At 43.9% G+C, this 22954-nt stretch overlaps 1 protein-coding gene across 1 annotated transcript in view; it reads right to left on the bottom strand.

Moving 5' to 3' along the window:
- Acmsd (aminocarboxymuconate semialdehyde decarboxylase) overlaps positions 1 to 22954 on the bottom strand; it is a 35876-nt gene that overhangs the window by 4650 nt on the left and 8272 nt on the right. Inside the window, exons 3-8 of the mRNA XM_041648201.1 lie at positions 22284 to 22380; positions 19751 to 19800; positions 17893 to 18129; positions 13435 to 13528; positions 10223 to 10318; positions 8681 to 8853 (exon numbers count right to left, since the gene is read on the bottom strand). Coding sequence (XP_041504135.1) covers positions 8681 to 8853; positions 10223 to 10318; positions 13435 to 13528; positions 17893 to 18129; positions 19751 to 19800; positions 22284 to 22380 — 747 coding nt within the window. The remainder of the gene's footprint in view (positions 1 to 8680; positions 8854 to 10222; positions 10319 to 13434; positions 13529 to 17892; positions 18130 to 19750; positions 19801 to 22283; positions 22381 to 22954) is intronic.

Raw genomic sequence — 22954 nt, 5'->3', positions numbered from 1 at the left:
TTTGTTTGTTTTTGAGACAGGGTTTTTTTCCTATGTAACAGTCCTGGATGTCCTAGAACTCTCTTTGTAGGCCAGGTTGGCCTTGAACTCACAGAGATCCACCTGTCTCTGCCTCCCGAGTGCTGAGATTAAAGGTGTGACCACCATGTTGGATAGCAATGGCAGTTTTTTTTTATGGGAATAGAAAAACAATCTTATAATTTTTATGGAACCACAAATGATCCTTAATAGTCTTGAACCAAAAAGACAAAACAGGAGTAACCACATTGATTTTAAAGTGTACTACAAAGCCATAGTCACCCAAACAACACTGTTTTCATACAAACAAGAACCCAGGCAAACAACAGACTAGGAAGACTAGAAGTAAACTGCAGTCCTTGAACTTGAACAAAATCAGGCAGTGTTTCCACGCTGAAGAAAGGACATCCTTAATAAAGTGTGTGTGTGTGTGTGTGTGTGTTTGTGTGTGTGTACATATTTTCATTTCAAAGAAGAATGGAATGTTTTGTTTTCTCAGTGTCATGGAACCAGGAGTCATCATGTTAGGTGAAATAGGCTCATCACAGACATGTAAATGCCAGCAGACTCATATGTTGTCTATAAAATAGTTGTGCTCATAGAAGTCGAGAGTAGAGTGTTAGTCACCAGAGACTGTAAGAACAGGAACGAGAGAAGTGGGGAAGCTGATTAGTGGAATAGGGACAAGAAGTTCTGATGTGTGCCAGCTGGGGTGGTGCATGCCTGTAATCTCTGCTTTAAGAGGCAGGCAGACCGGGGTTCGAAGTCAGCCTGGGTCCTATTAGTAAGCTCCAGTTAACCTACAAAGTAGGATCCTACCTCCAGATGCAACAACCAACACACCAACTAAAGAACCCTAGGAGATCTGGCATGCTCCACAGGGGAATGATCATCCATAATAATAATAATAATAATGTACTGTATATCTCAAAAAGCCAGGAGAAATGACCTATGGTGTCACCATAGAGATATGCTTGAGTAGACATGTTTAACCTCACTGAAACATTACACCATTTACACATATATCAAAATCACATGATACCATATATATGTGTCCAAAATAACTTCAAACTTAAAAAATACTTCAGTTGGTAGTATACACTGGAGGAAATGGTCATTTAAAAACTAGAAATTTGACCTGGGCATTGGTGGAACATGTCTTTAATCCTAGCACTGGAGAGGTAGTGGCAGGTGGATCTCTGTGAGTTAGAGGCCAGTCTAGTCTGCAGAGTGAGACCTTGTGTTGTGTATATGTATGTGTATGTATGTATAATTGGTGTCTAGGGAGATAATTCAGAGAGTGCTTGTTGCTTAATCACGAGGAACTGAGTTCAAATCTCAGCACCTCAACTGAATATGTCTGTGCATTTATTTGCCCATAATCCTGGTGCTGTGGGAGGCAAAGACAGGGGTAGTGTTGGCCTAGCTCCAGATTCAGTGAGAATTCTTAAGAGAATAAAGCAGAGTGATAGAATAGAACATATGATGTCCAACACACACACACACACACACACACACACACACACACACCACAGTTTCAAAGTCCACAATAGACTACCAAGTCTATTTATAGATTTCTGTATTCATTTGTATATGAAGCCAAGTAAATACACCTGCTGTAGAGGCCCTAAAGACACAAAGTTATGTCTCCTCACATCTGTGCCAGCAGCTGATCTTGTTCTAACTCTCTGCTTGGTATTCACCAGAGGTTCATCTCCTCTTCTTGCTAAAGCTGTTTACATTTCCAAAATACAACATGATTTTAGAGTCCCACTCTTTATACTACACTCGTCAGCTACATTAACATGAGATGAAACCTAGGCATTAATTTTCTAATTAAGAATTCTTCCCTTCCCAGCATGATGGCATTCTCAGATATAAATATGCTTTAGAAAACAGTCTGTCCTGTTTTAATATGGAGAAGGCAAACGAGTCTAACACAGTGAAAAGCAGTCTTCAAGTCTTCTGCCATTCAACCCTTCTGACTTCAATATTTCCTTGGTTTCCTTCTTAAGTGTGTGTGTGTGTGTGTGTGTGTGTGTGTTCATTCAGAAGATAGTGTCAGGCGTCAATCCTTGCCTTTCATCTTGTTTCAGGCAGGGTCTTTCTGTTGTTTTTCTGCTGCATATACCAGGCTGGCTGGCCCTTGAGCTTCTCAGGGCATTGGGAGTAAACCGGCTCATGCTGTATATCCAGCTTTTATATGGGTTCTGGGGATCAAATTTAGGTACCCAAGCATGCACTGCTAGTACTTTACCGATTGAGTCATCTCGTCTCCCCAGTCCCTTGAATTTATTTATTTTTGAATGCTACCACAGACTAACAAACTCATGGTTTGGAAATTTTAAATTATTATTTAGGCTTGTTCTCGACTTCTTTCTATAGAAGGTTATATATCCACTTGTAACTACTATCTGAGTTTTAAACTTTTCTTACCTATTATCTATATGCATGCCTTCTATTGGTAACTGTCTCAGCCACTGCTCTATTGCTGTGAAGAGACACACCATAACCAACCCTTGTAAAAGAAAGCATTTAATTGAGAGCTTGCTTACAGTTTCAGAGGCTTAGTCCATTATCATCATGGTGCGAATCAACAGGCATGGCACTGGAGCAGTAACTGAGAGGTACATACTGATTCATAGGGAGAGAGAGGGGGGTGCTGGCGTGACTTTTGAAACCTCAAGTCCACCATTGTGACACACTTCCTCCAACAGAGCCACACCTCCTAAGCCTTCTAATCCTTTCAAACATTTCTGCTCCCTGGTGAGTAAGTATTCAAATATATGAACCATTGGAGACCATTCTTATTCATCCAACACAGTAACTTTTGATCATCTTCAGTTTGATAGTAATTTTATAATTTTATTGGTTTTGAAACTGGTCTATCATCCTTAATTCCTTAGATTTTTTTAATTTTTAAATCCATCATTCTTAGATTCTTCCATTTTGAAATAAATCCAGTTAATAATAATTATTTAGCCATTATTTTTCCTATGAGCTGACTCTGCCAATAATAATTCTTTGAATTGGACTTTTGAGATAGTTGGGATATAACATTGACACAATGCTTATAATCAACTTGAAAATTACTTTAGTAAATGTGTGAGTGAGTTGAAGGAACAATGTCTTGAATGGGTGTCACGCAGATTCCACGCTCATGTAAGACGTGGCACAAGCTTCAAGGAAGAGTGCCTTTAGAGAAGGTGTGTGTGTGTGTGTGTGTGTGTGTGTGTGTGTGTGCTGTGCTTCCTGCATTGGAGCTCTTGCACTTTTGGCATTACCTGCTCATGTTCTAAGGAACACAGTCTGGTTTCTTCTGGAAGGGAAGATAGTATGTTTAAGTTTCCAGAGTCTACTGATGAGCCATTGCCATATATAGAGTATATGATGCTAATGGAGGAAGATGAGTTAACATTCAAGGGAAAAAGGTTTCCAAGTTTAATCTGGTGCTTATCAAATAAAGAACAAAAGGCAAACTTAATTAAGCAATTAAAACATATTCAGCAAAAATGGTATAAGGATAGAAGAAAGAGATTGATGTGGGATTCCCCTCTGCATGCTGTGAATACCATTGGTTAATAAAGGACTGCTTTGAGCCAATAGCAGAGCAGGGCACTAAGAGCTGGGCGGGGAGGACTAGGCTGAATGCTGGGAGAAAGGAGGTTGAGTCAGAGAGAAGCCATGGAGCCACTGTCGAAGATAGACATACTGAAATTTTGCTGGTAGGCCACGACCTCCTGGTGATTCACAGATTACTGGGAATGGGTTAAATTAAAATGTAAGAGCTAGCTGATAAGAAGTTAGAGCTAATAGGCCAAGCAGTTTTTTTTTAAATAATGTAGTTTCTGTGTGTTTATTTTGGGGCTGAGTGACTGGGAACCAACAGGCGGCCTCCTTACTATAAGAGATAAATGCCTATAACTTCTTGAGATTGGTTTTGGGAAAGGTTTAAAAAGGAGTTAGAAATATGAAGAAGAAAAAGGAAAAAAGAAGTTCTTCTGCATAAATTACAGAAATATAAAAGAACCATAGACTGTGTGGCTGTTAACCACAACCACTTGCCCTTAGCTCAAAATGCCATAAACTCATAGCCTAGATAAAGATTTATATTGAAACTAATGCCAAGCCATGTCTAGTATGACCAACCGCAGACTCACACCAGGGACATCTGTCTGATGAAAATCTATTCTCATGTATCTTGTATAATGATTCTAAGAAAAATTTGTATCACAAGAAAAAACAATACATGCTGTTAAACAATCTTTTCTGTATAAAGGGTGAGCCTCATGCCTAGCAAAGACGCATTCAGATGCAATTCCTTAGAGTCTTGTGTCTGTTTGTCACTTGTCAACTCCTTACCCACCTATTCCTGAGACCCTATTCCATCTGTCCCAGGGCCCTAGCTGAGCTGGTCCGTAGTTCAGTTCCCAGCACCCATTTCAGGCTGCTCCCAATGGCCTGTAACTCCAGCTCACTGGGATCTGACTTCTTCTAGCCACTGTAGACAGTGCACTCATCTGCACATAGCCATATCCCCACACATATGTATGCATGTACAGCAAAAAACGCAACGTCTTTTTAACAATGTTTGAATATACAAAAGAAGGAACCCTGATGTAATTAGTCCTGAAATATTGGGTATAGGAAAGAACTAGAAATGAAAGCCTTGTTAATTTGGAGTTCTTGTTTTGAGGGAAAGGGGATGGCAGCAGGGAGGAAAGTAAAAGAATGAGGATCCTCGAGATGTGTGTGGGTTTTCAGGAAGGAGACCACGCACCCCATCACTTGGTAACGTCTCTACTTGATAGATGCTTAATAAATATTGGAGTAAAAATACTTTGAAGAGTTATTTAAAAATAATTTAAAAATTATTAACTTCTTGTCATGATATAAGTTAATATTGCTCATCAGTTTGACAGCATCTAGAATCACCTAGAGATGACAAACCTCTAGGCCTGTCTGTGAGGGAGTTTCTAGGTCAGATTAATTGATGTGAGAAGACCCACTCTGACTGTGGACAGCACTATTCCACGAGCTCTGTTGTCTGCTGGCCCGAGCTCCCTGGGATATACAAAACTGCTAATAGTATCAGGTTCTCATCCCATCTGCTCCCAGCCTCCCAAAAATTGAACTTTGAAGCGTCTATTTCCTGGGGATCTACTACGATTCTGAAGCAGTTTCTAAAGGTACGTGTCTGGATGTGCTAACGTGCGGTTTCACATCTTCTGTGTTTTAGAGAGACCCCTTGAAGGATCCGGTGAGAGCCAGCTGTGCTAGCCAAGATGTGTAGCTGAGGCACTTGGCAGTGAGCTTGAGACAGAAAGTGTGAGGTAGGGGTACCGATCTGTTTAGAGTGGAGGAATTAAGCTGAGCACGAGCAAGCAAGCTCGTGAGTTTGTACACATCATTTCTCCGCGCTCTCCACTGTGGATGGGACGCGATCAGCCGCTTCCAGCTCCTGCCTTGACTTATCCACAATGATGGATTGTAACCGGGAATTGTAAGCTGAAAGAAACCCCGTTGTCTCCTATGCTGCTCTCTGCCAGGGTATTTTATCACAGCAACAGAAATAAAACTAGAATAGTCACCTAGCCAACGTGTGCTGGAACAAGGACTTCCTCTCCTTGTCCACAACTTGAGGGAACGTTAGAAGCCCTCAGGAGGCTCACAGGCATCAAAACAGGGTTTCCCTTTTTTGTACTGCAGTGCACTGGGAGACGTTATTTAAAGTTATTTGGAGAGGGAAGTGTTAAGATAGATGGAAATGTCAAGTTAGGTGAGAATCTGGCAGGAAACCCTTTTGTCTCAAGTCATTTTAGAAGTATTTCTATAAGCATGCCATACCCTACTGTCTGTCATAGCCTTGGGAATAATATCTTCCTTTGATGAGGAAGAACCTTTTCAGCGATGTCAGATCACTGAGTTTGGATTTCCAGAATCTTTGTAAAGGCAAATTTGGCAGCACATCTACAGGGAGAGAAGGTAAGTGGAGACAGGAGAATCCTGGGAAGACGGTGGGCCTGGTGGATGCAGCGGTGATGAGACTGTTCAAACAGGTGGATGGCCAGGACTGACACCAGAAGTTGTTTCTAAGCACTTACATGTGCGTGTGTGTGCACACGTACACACACACACACACACACACACACACACACACTTGGATGGAGACTTGCAGGTTTAAGTACACTTGCAGAAATTCTCAGAATCAGAGAAGTAAGAAAAATGTTGGGAATTTTTTTTTTGTATTACTGTTTTTTGAGAGAGAGGGGAAGAAGAAAGAGAGAGAACATAAAATTGGGTGGGTAGAGAGGTAGGGAGAATCTAAGAGGTGCTAGGAAAAGAGAAAATGACCAAAATATATGTAAATGAACAAAAGTATGAAGATACTTTTTAAAATAAAATAAAAAATAGAATGTTTTATACATACCCAACAAAACAGATTATCTAAAACTATTTAAGGCCAGAAAATAATGATTATTTACAAGAAATTAGAAATAAAAATGTAAAAGCCAACTATTTATAAAGTAGTTGAGGAATGCCCTAAGAAAATAAACAAAAGTTCTAAGGGTCATTCTGATTTGGGGGTTGTTTTAAAAAGAGAATGCTAGTCGGACACTGGTGGCACATGCCTTTAATCCCAGCACTCAAGAGGCAGAAGTGGGCGAATCTCCATGAGTTTGAGGCCAGCCTGGTCTACAAGAGCTAGTTCCAGAACAGGCCCCAATGCTACAGAGAAGCCCTTTCCCAAAAAACCAAAAATAAAAATAAATAGATAAATAAAAATAAAAAAGAGACTTTGCTGATGTGATTATAACTAGGATTGGGGAACATGACAATTTTAAAGAGAGTAATGAATACAGCTTCTGGGTCCTGCCTGGGTCTACCGGCCTTTGAGGGCATACACAACTTTAGGTTTTCATGCCCAAATTATAGTCATTCAAGCTGTCACACCAGGAGGACAAGACATTAGAACCATTACCTTCCTTAGGAGCCCTACTCAGGATGTACACACACGTGCCCACTACCTGCCGTTCCCACGGGATATCATGGTAAACTTCCCGTGCTTTTCTTCTTTGGCCAAAGCGTGCTGCCTCGGGTGTCAAGGTGGGAATAGCATCCCCATGGCTGGTGGTATCGCTCTGAGGATGGGCTTTGAACTTGACAGTGGTATTTTCCTCATGGTGCTTCCATTCCCCAAAACACTAGAGAACACTCTGTTCAGAGTGGCCCTTTGCCCAGCTCCCTATCTCTTCCCTCTTCTGTTGCTATGAGTTCAGGACTCACAGTTGCCTTGGGCTTCTCTCCGTTGTGTTTTCCTGCTGGCACACTTGCTCCCATTTTCACCATTTCCAGAATAGAAGATTCTATGGGGCTGAAGAGATGGCTCCGACTGCTTTTCCAGGGGACCACTCCCAGCACCCACATGGCAGCTCACAACTGTCTGCAACCTCCAACACCCTCATGCAGACACACATGCAGGCAAAATCACCAAGAAAATAGAAATGGAGAAATTAAAAAAATAAAGCTCTACCCCCTCCGGATGAAGTTGGAACCTACAGATCCCTATGTGTATTGAGATGGAACTGAAATGGGATTGCTCTTCTACGTTCTTAGTCTTCTTCTGTGCTCTCCAGGGCTTACATCCAACCAACTGTGCATAGGAAATGCTTGAAACAACCTCTCACCCATGCTCTTGCTGCTGTAGGTAACCCCTCACCCCTAATCACCCTAACGAAGCTCATTGGGCCATTCTCCCAAAGCCGGGAGAAGAGTGGGAGTTGGGGGTAGGCTTGTTAGTTTTTGTCAACCTGACGCCAGCCTAGACATACCTGGGACATCTCAATTGATGTGATGCCCGCCTCAGATGGGCCTGTAGGCATCTTGTGTGGTGTTTTTCTGATGGTGAGTTGATGTGAGAGGGCCCAGCCACTGTGGGTGCTGCCGTACCTGGGCAGGTGGGTTTGTATTGTATGAGAAAGGTACTGAGCTAGCTGGGGCAGCGGGACACAAACCTGTAAGCGGCATTTCTCCTTGGTTTCTGCTTCAGTTCCTGCCTCCAGGTCCCTGCACTGAGATTCCCTTCTAGTTTATAATGGACTATAATCTGTAAGCCAAGTAAACCTTCTCCTCACCAAGTTGCCTTTGGTTATGGTGTCACTCACAGCAATGGAAAACAAACTAAAAACTAAACAGTAGAGAGAGGGGATAATGGGAGTAAACATGACCAAAGTATATTATATGCATCTATGAATATATCATGATGACTCAATATGAAGAACATACTTTGGAAAATAGCTTTTGTTTTTAACATGTGGAAGATGTTTCCCTTTAATTATCTCCCAAGCAATATAATAAACACCAAGTAGATACCACCTACCTTGTATTATGATTATAAATGATGCATTTAGGAAGGTGTGTAAAAATTATATACAAAACCTATGCCACTTCATATAAAACAATTGGGCATCTGAGGGACTTCTATCTTTTGGAGTCCTGGAATCAATTCCCTTTGGATACCAAGAAACAACAGTACACATTTCAGATATTTTACTAATTCAAACTTTCCTTTTTCCTCAAAAGTGTCTAACTTGTTAAGTAGAAGGCAGCTGGTTCAGACTTCTGATCTCCACAAACCATCCAAAAGGGACCCCCAACTTACCTTTCCTATGACATCTGTCAACAGCTTGAGAGAGCGAGGATCGTGAACCAGGGAGTCTGTGTAAAAGGAGCCAAGGTATTTCCTGGGGTCAGATGAATTGTCCTGGGCACAGAGATCTGGGCGCATGTTGAATCCATGGGCGATTCTTCCCACTGTGAAGGGGAAAGCACCACCTGCAAGGAAGCAGAGGCAGGGGGATGGGATTGCAAGCCCAAAGACTAATAATTGCTTGGGCTACAGAGTGAGTTTAAGGCCAACCTGGGAAACTTTAGTGAGAAATTGTCTCAAAATAAATGTAAGTAGCTGGAGAAACATCTCAGGAGGTTCTTGTTGTTCTTACAGAAGACCTATGATACCCAGCACCCATGAAAGGTGGCTCACAACTACCTGGAACTAGTGCCAGTGGCTCTGACACCCTCTTCTGGTCTCAGAAGGCAGCTGCACACACATGGCACACACCACACACACACACACATCAACAACAATAACAACATAACAATAACAATAAAGCTTGGATGTAGCTTGACATACAGCATGCCTAGCATGTGTGAGGCTCTAGAGTCAATGCTCAGTACCACTACAAATAAATAATAAAAAACAAATAAAAAATGGATAGGGAAACAGTTCACTTGGTAAAGTGAACCACCACGCAGTGACAGTGTGAAGACCTGACTTTGAATGCCAAATGTACATTAAAAAAAAGTCAGCCGGGCGGTGGTGGCACACGCCTTTAATCCCAGCACTCGGGAGGCAGAGGCAGGCGGATCTCAAAAAAACAACAAAAAAAACACAGAGAAACCCTGTCTTGAAAAAAAAAAAAACAAACAAAACTCAGATACCCACCTCTAATCCCTGTTCTGGGGAGGTGGAGATAGAAGGATCCCTAGGCTTTTTAGCCAACCAGTTTAGCCAGATTGGTGTGCTCCAGGTTTAGTGAGAGACCCTGTCTTTAAACAAACAAAAAAGGAATAAAAAGGTGGGTGGCACCAGAGGACCAATACCCAATATTGGCCTCCTTGGCCTTGTCCTCCACATGCATCCACACACACATGCATCCACACACATATGCATCCACACACATATGCATCCACACACACGTGCACCCACATACACATGTGTCCACACACACATGCATCCACACACACATGCATCCACATACACATGCACCCCACACACATGCATCCACATACACATGCATCCATATACACATGCATCCACACGCATGCATCCACACACACATGCACCCACAAATAAACATGCTAAATAACCACACAAAAGAAGAGACCAGAACCATCTCTTTTCTTCAAGTACTGTCCTTTGTCCTCTCCTCACCCATGAATGCGCAGAGGAAGGGGCGCATGAGAATACAGGGAGAAGGAGGCCATCTGTGTGCTAGGAGGAAAGCCCTCATCAGAAACCAACCCTGTCAGCACTATAGTCTCAGATGTTTAGCCTCCAGAACCGTGAGAAAATGTTGCTCTAAGTCACCCTGTCGGTGGCATTTTCTTAGGCCAGTCTGAGCTGATATGAATAGGGTCTCACCTCCATGTGCAAAGCACACTTTGAGTTTGGGGAACTTCTCAAACACCCCACCCATGATCATGGAACAAATGGCCACAGTGGTCTCTGACGGCATTCCTAGAAGAGGAAACGGGTTACGTGATTCAGGGCTGGTTAACTTCAGCGAGAAGCTTAGTGACAGTGGCTGCAGAGCAACAGCTAGACTGGGGGATTGTCAGTGAGGTGAAACATGGGGTCCCTGTGCTCAGAAATGATCCGAATGTAGACAGGGCGTTACTTAGTCAAGAAGAACCATTGACGGCCCCCATTTGCTGTTTCAAGGAGAGTAGTCTAAGAGATGGAACTGACAACGGGCCTGGCTTTGGTCCTGATGGGGCAGGCAAGCATTGGAGGTAGTTTAGCTTGAAATTCCTGTTTAGTTTGGGGTTGTACACGCCTCCCCTTGTAATAACACCCTTGGCAGCCCAATCCCTTTGCTTGCACACACTGTGCAAACATACGTGCACACCTCTTCAAACAGTGAACCGAGCGACCTCAGAACTCCTAGGCTGCCGACCTGCACCAGATTACATGCATTCTCATCTCTGCGTGATGTCAGGTTTCCCCAGCTGAGGTAACCATCAAATTTCGTTCATTTCTGCTCAAGTGTATTCCCAATATATCCAGCTAGGAAGACGAAAAGGACCTATCTGCCCTGAATGGGTTTGGGGTACATATACAGTAAGGCAAAACCATTTCTTCCCGTAGCCTATTAGGGAGAGTCCTCTATTATCACCTTACGCCTATGCATAACTGGGCAGGTATATAATTAAAATGAAATGCATTATGGGAAGTGGCACTCATGGTAAGTGTTAGGTCCCAAACCCCAAAAGGCAGCCACTGGCTAAGTTTCAAGATGAGTCTGGACTCAGTTCTGGCTGGACACAGGATTACTGGCAGATAGATATAAGCTCACAAGCAACACTGCTCAGAAACCGAGTTTCTCTTCGCCAAGAGGAGCCACTTCCCTTCTCTCTTTCTACCTCATGAAACAGGCATTTAGTTACATGCCAAAGCCTACACCAACCTTCAGACTCCTTCATTCCCAACTAACATGTAGCTATGGCGAGTTTCAAAACCATCGGGTTCTTCTGGATCTAAACCCTCAGGCCACTCCAGTTTACAAGTTCTTCTTCCCCCAACCCTGCAGCCACCTGCGCCCTTTCAAGCCCACCACTCTCCCACCCTACTCCTGGCCTTTCTCTCTGCTCCTCTCTGCCTTCTGAGAGGGAGCCATGGTAGCTCCGGACTCCCCAAATGCCTCTGGCTATTCTCTCTACCACACTAGAGAGTTCCATGGCAGCTTTATATTTACACTAAACCTTTTCTTTCCACGCACCCTGGATCAGTCCAGTCCACCTTCACTTACAGAAAAAACAACAAAACACACATGACCCAATCTAACAAACAGAACAGAGACCCAGACTGTCAGTATTGACAATGTATCCTCTACCATCTGTACTATCTGTTCACCCCGAATAAAGTTGTCCTGAAAATCCGTGTGAGTCTTTATTTTCAGCTTTTTTAGGTAAGGGGTGAGAAGCTGGAAATCCCTGGCCTGGCCCTGACTACCAGTAACACCGATTGCCCTTCAGGTTTCTTCTCAGGGCTGAGGAGCAAACCCACATCCTTGAGCTTGATAGATAAGTGCTCTATCACTGAGCTGAGTTCCCAGCCCCTCTCCTTTCAGTTTTAGATGCATGGTGTTAGTCTTCCGGGCAGAATGATAGCTTTTGTAGTGTTCTGCCTCTTGGCCTGGGAGCAGTTATTTGATGTTCTAGCTGTGTTTCTTCATGGAAGATGTTCTTCCTCTTGTCTTGTAGGGTTTTTGTGGAGTTTTGTAAATAATAACGTCAATAAAGTTTTTGGTTATGACTTCACATTGGAGGTGTTTAGCAAACACTGGTCAGTTCTCTTGTCTGTTTCCTCATTCTGCCAGTTAGACAAAACCAGCTTTCCTCGGGAACTTGTGAAGCTGGTTCCCTTCTACCAAAGGAGCCATTTCATTATCAGAAGGGACAGATGACTGCCCGTGGTGCCAATTAGCATACCAAAGTGCATGCCAGCCTTCAGCCTCCCTCGGTAACACAAGTACCTATTACACATTTCAGAGTCCATGATGGTGTCCTGGTTTTTCTCACTCCCTCTTAGCCAGCACCTCCTCCAGGAGAAACTTTCCTCCCCTAGTTTCTCTTCTCTTCTCTTCTCTTCTCTTCTCTTCTCTTCTCTTCTCTTCTCTTTCTTCTCTCCTCTCCTCTCCTCTCCTCTCCTCCCCTCTCCTCTCCTCTCTCCCTCCCTCCCTCTGTCCCTTTCTTCTTTTGGTTTTTCTAGACAGGATTTCTCTGTGTAACGGCCCTGGCTGTCCTGGAACTCATTCTGTAGATCAGGCTGGCCTTGAACTCACAAAGATCTGCCTGCCTCTGCCTCCTGAGTGCTGGGATTCTTTTCATTCTTCTTACTGGCTCCACTATTCTGCTATGCACACTCTTGCCCTCTCTTGGCTCTCTCTTTTTCTGCATCTCTTGCCCCTCTCTTTGTTAATCTTTCTCATCTCCTCTCTCCACTAATGGCTAAATCCAGTCTGCTTGTCATGTTCAGTCTGCTACTTTCTCTGTTATGGACTCTTCTAGAAGCCTCTATTGGTTCTCTCCCTCATATCTACAATAAAAACCTTCCCCTCAAACATACCTTGGAGCCAACATGACTTCAGTTTATACAGCAGTGATGGTTGGTTCCTGGCAATGGCTTATTTTTAGGGTTCTGCGATAGTATCTGGTACTTAGTTAACAACTCACTAAATGTTAATGGTTACTGCTAATCCTGCCAAGTCTCTGCTGCCTCTTGGAGCTAAGGCTGGCAAAGTTTTTGGGTTGATGTGAATTTCTCCAAGAGCTCCCCACTGCTAGAAGCGGCATTTGGCTCATGTCTGATGCTTTAGCTCCCAAGGAACTGACAGAGTTGGAGAAACTGAGTCTTGAAGTGATTGTTGCTAGCTACGATACACAGTTAACAGGAGACAATGTAGTCAGGTAGATCTGTTAAGTTGTATTTATCTGAGTAAAAACCCAACCATGGGTAGTTGCTATTACTCTCAACCTAATCCCACTTTCTTCCTCTGGCAGAACAGAGTTCTAAAGATAACTGGAAAAACCCAAGAGTTGGTGCTGTATTCCCAACCCCAGTCCAGCACAAACCTACGAGCCAAGGCAGCCAGTATTTGGCCATTCGTCCATCCATCTGCATATCCCAGGGATGCACGAACAGAGAACAGTTCAGCCTTTCGGCCGCCTTCAACAGAGCAGTAAGACACAGGTTATTTGGGGACATCACTTTTTTTTATATCTGATTCTATATTGATCTGAGTAAATAAGCTCAAATACTTTTGAAGTTCCTTCTTGATCTAGATAAAAGATTTCCTTGACCAATTATTACTACTTGGAAAAATAAAAAGAACTCTCAGAATTAACCATAGGTTGATGAATTTATCGTATTGCTTGGTAAAAGAAATTACAGAAAACATCCACCACTCAATGGTGTGTTTTTGTATGAGACAGGGTCTCTCACTAGCCTAAAATTCACTGATTTGTCTAAGTTGAGTGGCCGGTGAGCACCAGGCATCCAGCTGTCTCTGTTTCCCCAGTTATGGGTTTTATGAGCTCATACCAACATGCCCAGCTTTTTCACACAGATTCTGGAGACTGAATTCAAGGTACTCCTAAGGTAAGCACTTTATTGACTGAAAATCTCTCCAGCCCCCACTCAAATATTTTGATAAAGAGCAATGCTTAAGGTCTAATTCCATATTTCAAATGCAGGGGATTTTTCCCCCCACTGGTGCCTGCACAGTTCACCCTTTCAGCATGACTGGGATGGTATCCTTGGAATCAGGGCAGGAGGGCTCCCTCCTTCTCTTCCCTTAGAAAGTTGGAGCTACAGAAAGTGAGGAAACGTGAGCCAAGCATGGTTGTGTACACCTATCAGTGCCTGTTCAAAGCCGGCCTGAGCTACATAGTTCCGGAGTACACAGAAAGATCCCCATATCAGATAGATAGATAGATAGATAGATAGATAGATAGATAGATAGATAAAATAAAGCAATTCAGGAAAATGCGTTAGGATCCACAGCTAGAATGAAGCATGGTAGAGAACACAAAACCTCATTCTCTCAAGATGGCAACTAATATCCCAGAGAGCTTAATACCAACGCTACTATAAGATGTTACAACTATTAGTCTGAAGTCACGGCTCAGGTAGTAAGGTGCTGGCTGTGCAAGCATGAGGACCAGAGTTCAGATCCCCAGAACCCAGGTCAAAGCTGGGCATAGCAGCATGTATTTGTGACTCCAGTGTTGGGGTCTAGAGACAGGAGCATCTCTGGTGCCCATCGGCCAACCAGTTTAGTGGAGTCAGCAAGCTCTAAGTTCAGTGAGATGTTCTGTCTTCAAAAATAAGGTGAAAGGGCTGGTGAGACGGCTCAGCCACTGGGGCTTCTCTTCCAGAGGACCAGCATTTGGTTTCCAGCACCCATGTGATGACTCACAGTGGTCTGTAACTCCAGTCCCAGGAGATCTGAAGCCCTTGCCTGGCCTTTGAGGATACTGCACACATGTGGTACACAGATATACATGCAGGCAAAATACCCAAATACATAAAATAAAATTTAGAAATACAGCGAAGAGCAACTGAGGAAGACATTGAATGTCAACATCTGTCCTTCACACACACATACACACACACACACACACACACACAAATTTTACAACTACTAACTCATTTAAACATTTATGAGACATGCACTCTTTGTGCTATACATGTTCAGAGATGTACTCATGCCTGCCTCGTTTTACGGAAAAGGGAGAACGCATGTAACTTAGTCAGGTCATGGTGTCCAATGAGTGGTAGAATCAGGCAGTCAGGTGCTAATATTCTGCCTGCCTCATACCAGCAATGAAATCATTTTGTACCTGAGTGTGTGTTGCTAGGTTTATTCACGTAGAAGAGTGGTCTCTGGGAAGGGAGGTAGGGGTCTGGGATGCTACTGAGTGCAGGGACTACCTTGAAATGACAGCACATGACAGCACTAACTTGGCTGTCAGTTCTTCCCTCTTGTTTGAGCATGTTACTGATGCAAGCTAGAGAGGAGCTAAGCAGGCCAGCCTCGCTAACCAAACAGATTGTCAGACCAGGGACACTGCAGGTCAACTGGAGTCAGGTCAGACTCCTAAATCCCGCAGAAACTGGCATGCTCCCAAACAAGCTCATTGGGGTGATGGATGGGTTGAGCTCGCCACTCAATTGGAAATGTCTGTGTGCACCCCGGTGGCTGCTATTGCTTTCTAAGGCCCCAGGACTTTATAAATCCAGTTCCGATGAGTGCTGAAAATGACTTGCAGCTGAAGACTCTCTCACACTGTGCTGAGGCAACTTGGATGCATAAGTGAATAAATCCTTGTTCAAAGCTCATTGAAATTTTCAGAAAACATTCTCTGCATCAGCTGGGCCTCTGCTGCTAATTAGTTCAGAGAGTTCAGGACTGAGAAGAATATTAAATCTTTAAAGGCAGTTTCATAGGCAGTTCCCCACTTGGTGGACAGTCGCTCCAGCACAAACATGGAAATTTTTTTGCACATAATTAGAGCTCCATAAATATTAAATGGATAAATGACAGAGAGTAGAATGCCTGGTGAGCGTGCAAACACCGACTCAGACCAGGATTAAGGATTTTTGCGTTACGATGGAAGGTAGAAAACTACCCATACCTTTATAGTTATGAGAGGAAATGAGACTCGTAAAAAATGCAATTGAGTGATGAATCATGGACCTTAAGTCCTGGTCCCAGGGTGGCTGGTTCAGTTACAGGATGAGGGTGAGAAAGAGTGGCGGGCAGAATGGTGGGATGTGAAGCTGGGTACTTCAGAACTAGATAGGAGTATTTTGAAAACACATTTTAATGTTCTAATATTTTAAATATAGAGATTATAAACAACACAATGAACACTCATCTACCCACCATTTGCGTTTATCAAATGCTAACATTTTCATGGCACTCATATATATATATATATATATATATATATATATATATATATCCTCCATCTACCTATATATGTATCTATCACCTATCTATCACCTATGTATAACTTACCTGTGTATCATCCACCCATTTATTGATATATCTATCTATGTTTTCCTCTTATCCCCCCTTTATGTTCTTCTTTTTCACCTATCTATACTTATTTTGAGGATTTTGAGACAGGATCTTGCTCTGTATCCCAGGCTTGCCTGAAGCTCACTATGTAGTCCAGGCTAGCCTCAAATTCCTGATCTTCCTGCCTGAGACTCCTGAATGATGGGATTATAGGCTGTGCCTCCATGCTCAGTTTCAGTATTATTATTATTTTTTTTATGTATTGCCAAAATACACTTTTGGTTTCTTAAGTTTCTTTGTTTGGTTTTGGTTTTTGGTTCTTGCTTTTTCAAGTCAGAGTTTGTCTGTGTAGTCCTGGCTGTCCTGGAACTTGCTTTGAAAACCAGGCTGGCCTCAAACTCACAGTACTGCTTGCCTTTGTCTGAGAGCTGGTATTAAAGACATGCACCATCATGCCCTGCTTCTTTCTAAGATTCTTAATTGAGGATTGATGAATTGAATACAAACACTGGAATATTCTGCAGTTTTAAAAAAGCCATTCATTAAAATAATCCTCACTGGGCTGGGGGGGATAGTACAATGGGTAAAATGTTGTCATGCAGGTGTGAGTCTATATTCTCAGAACCCACAGAAAAGCCAGGTGGCTCCCCTGCAATCCTAGCACTAGGGGGGTGGGGACAAGGGATACTTGGGGTAAGCTGGCTAGACTAGTTGAAGCAGGCAAGTGGCAAGAGATCCTGCTTCAGTAAGGTGGAGAGCTGTCTCGGAAGATGTCCGATGTTATGCACCACATGTATGTCCACACACATGCAAACATGAATATAAACATGCATGTCATATACACACATGTGTGTGTGAGCTAGCACATACACATGCACACAGATAATGTTTATTTAGTTTGTAAAATTTCAAGTAGGATATGAGATCCCTTGTGTAACAGAATTACAATTTTGTTAAAATATAGATATGCAAAGTTTTAAATGAAATGAGATAACAGTGGCTACTGTCTGAGTGAAATGATTGGTGTGTTTGTCTTCCTTTTTATACTTTTTTGTATTTCCACAGACTGTTCAAAATTACTTTAAATATTAATTTTAATATTATACTATTAATAATTCAAAAATTGTTTTTAAAACATTATTTTTTCGATAGCAAAATAAAGTGTGTGTGTCTGTGTTTGAGCATGTAAAGCACTAGCAATGAGGGTGACATTTGGGCTTCCATGGACAATGGAAAGGAGTGCCAGTGTGATACAGGAAGAGAGACTTCATTTACGCTACATCAGGGCAGACATGGGAAGTGTCCCATCTTCTCCTTCTGTAGAATGACTCGCTCTTTTGGTAGGATTTCTGGTAGGTTTCTACATCTTCTACCTACATCTAAAGTCTCTGGCCTCCTGTGTCCTGTCCCTTTCCCCTGGCAGGAGGGTCCTCCACCAGCATGGTGTCGGCTGGTCGACGGCTGTGCCACTGTGTGTTGGCTGAGCAAAAGCGGCAGTACTCACCGTGTAGACAGGGAAGAGTTCCGGGTCGTTCAAGTCCCACATGTTGATGTGGGAGCCAATCTGAACTCCGGGAAATCCTAGCTCCCTCACACAGCGCTCCATCTCCTCGACGGCCAGCTCCGGGGCTTGCATAGGCAACGTGCCCAAACCCACAAACCTTCGAGGGTATCTGGCAACGGTGGCAGCTAGGTCATTGTTTAAAAACTGACACAGCTCCAAAGTATCCTTAGGTTTGGCCTGGTGAAAACAGGAAAGGTTCCATGCCGGTCTAAACCGACTTGATTAGACGTTCATTTTGAATTGAACAACATTGGCTCTTAGCTGAAAACGGCCACCCGTCTTAATGATTTTATGCTTTAGGAAGAAGAGGCACGGACTGAGAAAGGTAGTGGCCTCAGGAGACCCAATCTCCGTTGAAGCAAAGAGAACGTTCAGGATGCTGCTGGTTAATCAGAAGAATGGAGGCCAGAAGCTGCGGCCGGGCCTGATGGGCAACTGCTGAGCTCTCCAGCTTAGATGTGGAACCATGATGGGCCACTACCGGCAGCAGAGACCGCGAAGGCCTTTCCAGCATCTGAAGCTGCCATCAGGGCATCTGTCTTGTCTCCTTGAAGGATACCAGGCCTGCTTCCACACAGATTCTGTCCTCATCTGTCCTCCTCCCCACCCTTCCTGTGGGCTCTGACACTGAGACAATAGACTTGATTTCCCCTCCCCCAGCTCGCTCCCTCTCACTAGGCTCAGTGATTCCCCCATTTCCAGCTTCTACAGTACCAGGGCTACAGGATCAAATGAGGTCAAGCCTAGCTTTTTAGAGGGGGTTCTGGGATCAGAACTCAGGTTCTCATGCTTGAGCAGCCACCATCCTACACACTGAGCCGTTTCTCCAGCTCCCACCCACTTCTTTACGTGGGTTCTGGGGATTGAACTCAGGTATTGGTTCCTGCAAAACAAACACTTTATCTCTCCAAACCCACATTGAGGTTTCAAGACATCGTATTTTACACTGTGATCCAATCAGAATTGTGGAGATCCGAGTCATGCCTGCTGGATTTGTGAAGACAGGTGGGAAAGAATGGAGAACCGGTGATGTTTGAATTGCTCCTAAATCACATGTCAACCACAACAACTACCAGGTTAGTGAGTTCTCAGCTCTGTACCAAAAGTCCTTTCGTGGTCTCAAAAGCTATTCTGAAACTCTCAGTGCTTGAGAACTGTTGACGTGTGGGAAGGGATCTAGGACTCCCTTTTTGTAGAGTTTATCAGGAGGTATAACATAGTTGGTCATTATTATCCTATCTCAAAATTCTTACTTCAGAGTGCACCGGCTTATCAGCAATCCAGCAAGGCACAGCAGGGGCTAATCTAGACAGGCACACTCTGGTGGGGACTCAGTCTACCACTGAACTGTGTGGAGAATCTAGATTGGGTCTGAGAGCCACATACTGGCTACTGTCCTGAAGCAAGAATAAGAAGGCAGTCTGGGGAGAACATGCTACTGACCTATAAAGGGACCAATGGAATGGGAATGTGGCTTAGAGTGCCTGCCTAGCATGTAAGAAGCCTGGGTTCTAGTCCCAGCACTGTATAAACTGGGCATGGTGAAACCTACCTGGATCCTAGCACTCAGGAGACTGGGATAGGAGGATCAGAAGTTCAAGGTTATCCTCGGCTACAAAGCAAGGCTGAAGCCGTCCTAGGCTATAGGAGAGTTTATCTCAAAAACAAACAACGAAACAAATAAATAAATAAACAGGAGACTTGATGGGACCAATTTCTAGGTTTAAGCTGTCTGTCACCTTCTGAGCTGGACGTGGGCCTTCATCCCCAGGAGGATGGTTTGAGGTTTCACACTCACCCAGTAGCTAAACATGACAGGGACCGTGGAAAGAGCTTGCACCGTCACTCCTAGAACACAGAGACAAACCTGTGAGGAGAAGAGCTTTTCCCAGGGCAAAGAGGCTGGCAGCTCCCATCCTACCTGCTGGCTCTCTCTCACTGCTCGTCCCTCGGGCACACTCTTTCTCCCCCACCCTCAGCCTACAGGGAGGTGAAGGTTGGACATTGGATCATTAAGAAAAATGACCTGACCCTACTTGTCCAGGATTTCTTTTACCCTCCTTGTGACAAAACTTCCTTTAGGTAAGGTATTTCTCCACCATTTAAAGAAAAATAGCATGTGTTAATCATGCGTGTAATGGATTTCATCATGACACTTTTAACATGTATGTAACGTATGCTGGTCATAGTCACTCTGTTATCCCTCTCCCTGGTCCCTTTCCACTCCTGTTCATCTCTTTCCTTTCATCTTCCTAGCTAGCTTTCTTGTCATTTTTTCCCCCATCTTTTTTTATGGTCTCCATTTCTTTTTCTAGAGCTTTCCACTGTAAGTCATGCATGACAAGTGCCCTTATTTCAGCTCCTAAATTAGCCTGGATAAAGTTTCGTGCAGTCCCCAGAGCTTGGTTCCAGAGTCTACGATCCAGGAATCTGAAAATCTGTGATCCAAAGAGAGCCCACCTCCAGGGGTCATTGTAGGAACTAAATGAGTTAATTTGTGTCAGGTGCTTAGAATGGTGTGGGGGGGGCAAAGACAATGCTCGTTGAAAGTGAGTTGGGACTGTTGCCTCAAGGAGAGCAACTGAGATAAACATACAAAATAATAAGAACAAAAGCCAAAGGAGACGACACGTGCACTTCTGTTGCAATCATAAACGGCAATTTCTGACTCCTGGGAACCAAGTCTGAGTGTCGCTGTTTTCCTCTCGAGACGGTGGGCCCTCGCTCTCTCTTCACATTTCAGGGAAAGGTTGTTCTTTGCCAGAGGTGCGGGAAACACGTCTTCTCGAAGCCACACCCCTACACAATCCTGTGTGTGCTGAGACTCAGGGCTGTGCAGATGTCCTGCAGAGCCGCCTACAGAGTTGCTGCCAGCTTTCTGCACAGCTGGATTTCAATGTTAGTTGGATATGCATTTCAACAGTGATTATCAGACAGCCCTGGACAGAAGTGCATGCCACCTGATTCCAAACTTCCAGACAGCCCTATTCATTTGGTGCTACCAGGGTGACTCCTTTTTTTGTGGACTGTGAAATAAAACACAATTCTATTTGGGCCTGGGGGTGCAAGTCTGCTATTCTAGTGCTTCCAGAAGAGGACACAGGAGGAAGAAGACTTCAAGGCCACCTTGAACAAGAGTTCAAGGCCAGCCTGGGCTCTACATGAGACCCTGTCTCAAAAATCTGAAGAAAGCAATGGGCCTGCATCAGACTGGTTCTATCAACAGTCAGTGACAGATCGACTCCTTGCAGCAGGGCAAACTGGCTTGTGCCCACCTTGTTGAACTACTGGATGTACTGATGGATTCTGGGGGATGGGTAGTTACTATCTTCAGTTGAGTAGCTAGTAGTGAGCCCACCAGACTCCAGGTTAGCCTGTTGTCACACAGAGGATTCTGGTTAAAATTCAGTGGATCACACTGGGTGGTGGTGGTGCACACCTTTAATTCCAGCACTTGGGAGGCAGAAGCAGGAGAGTCTCTGTGAGTTCAAGGCCAGCCTGGTCTACAGAGTGAGTGTGAGGACAGGCTCCAAAGGTACACAGAGAAACCCTGTCTCAAAAAACCAAAAATACATAAATAAATGAATAAAATAAAAAAATCAGTGGATCACAAACAAAGCAAAGGGCATAAAAGAGACTTGTAGAGAGGAAGGGAGTTGACAGAAGACAAAGAAAGCATGTGCGAGCATGCGTTGTGTGTGTGCATGTGTATGCGTGTGTGCATGAATGAACCATTTGTGCCACAGCATGCATGTGGAGATCACAGGATAACCTTCTGTATCAGTTCTCACCTTTCCCTTTGTTCATGGCCCCTGGCTATCCATGAGATTCTGGAGATTCTTTCTCAGTTACCATCTTACCCAGGAGCACAGGGGTTGTAGTATAGCAGGCTAACTGGCCTGTGAGCTGCTGGGGTTCTCCTCTCCCTGCCTCCCATCTCACTACAGGAACGCTGAGATCCTAGCCACCTCCATGACTACATCTGGCTTTACGTGGCTTCTGAAGATCTGAACTCAGACCCGCACAGTTGTGTGGCAAACGCTTTCCCCACTGAACCACTTTCTGGACCTATTTTATGTAATAAAATGCAGTTATCATTTTGATAGTGTACCATCTTGTTTTTAAGCTAATAAAACTTTCAAACCCATGCCCTAGAAGCATGGGCTTGCAACGACCCCTTTCCCTCTAATGAAGCTGTAACAGCATGGCTGGCAGGGAAACAGGAAACAGAAGTCACCATCCTGTAAATCACATCACGTGATCATCAACTTTAAGGAAGGAGCTCCTTTACAACAGGAGGAAACATTGAGAGCATTTCACATCGTACGTGCCTTTCTGGTCCATTTCTCTGATACGAACTTCCGGGTCCCAGCAGTTCTGTTGGACCACTCTGAAGACCTTCCCGTCTTTCATCATCTTTGCTTCTCCCTGAGCCAGAAAAACCACATCAGCAAAGGCAACCGACTTGGATAAATCCTGTGTTCTTAAGTGTGACCAACCATTCAGGCGGCAAACGTCCATATGACTATGTGTAGAGGTCAGATTCAGGCATCCTTTCTCTGGGGGCTGTCCACCTTCCCTTCCCTTCCCTTCCCTTCCCTTCCCTTCCCTTCCCTTCCCTTCCCTCCCTTCCTTCTTCCTTTCTCTTTTTTTGAAACTCACTGGCCTGGAACTCACAAAGTAGGCTAGACTGGCCAATCAGAGAGCCCCAGGGACCCACCTGTCTCTATCTTCATAGTGCTGGGATTACAAACGCATATTACCATGTCTGTTTTTTTTTTTTTAAAACATGGGTACTGGGGAATTGAACTAATGCTTGCAGAGCAAGGCCTTTATCAGTGAAGCCATCTTCCCAACCTGGATTAATCTTTTCGTGAATGGTTTGGAACATGTTTCATCTCCATATAGTTTGAGGGATTTTTCCCTTCATCAGCACGAAGATAAAAATTCAATTACTTAATGGGGCTCAGCCTTTCTCTCTCCTGCCTTTCATGTTTGGTGT

This window comes from Microtus oregoni, unplaced genomic scaffold (assembly GCF_018167655.1).
Source record: "Microtus oregoni isolate MIOR12 unplaced genomic scaffold, Mior012 000003F_ref0000135, whole genome shotgun sequence".
In the NCBI taxonomy this organism is placed as follows: domain Eukaryota; kingdom Metazoa; phylum Chordata; class Mammalia; order Rodentia; family Cricetidae; genus Microtus; species Microtus oregoni.
Note: the sequence above shows the minus strand (reverse complement) of the source record. Positions and strands in the feature narration are given on the sequence as shown.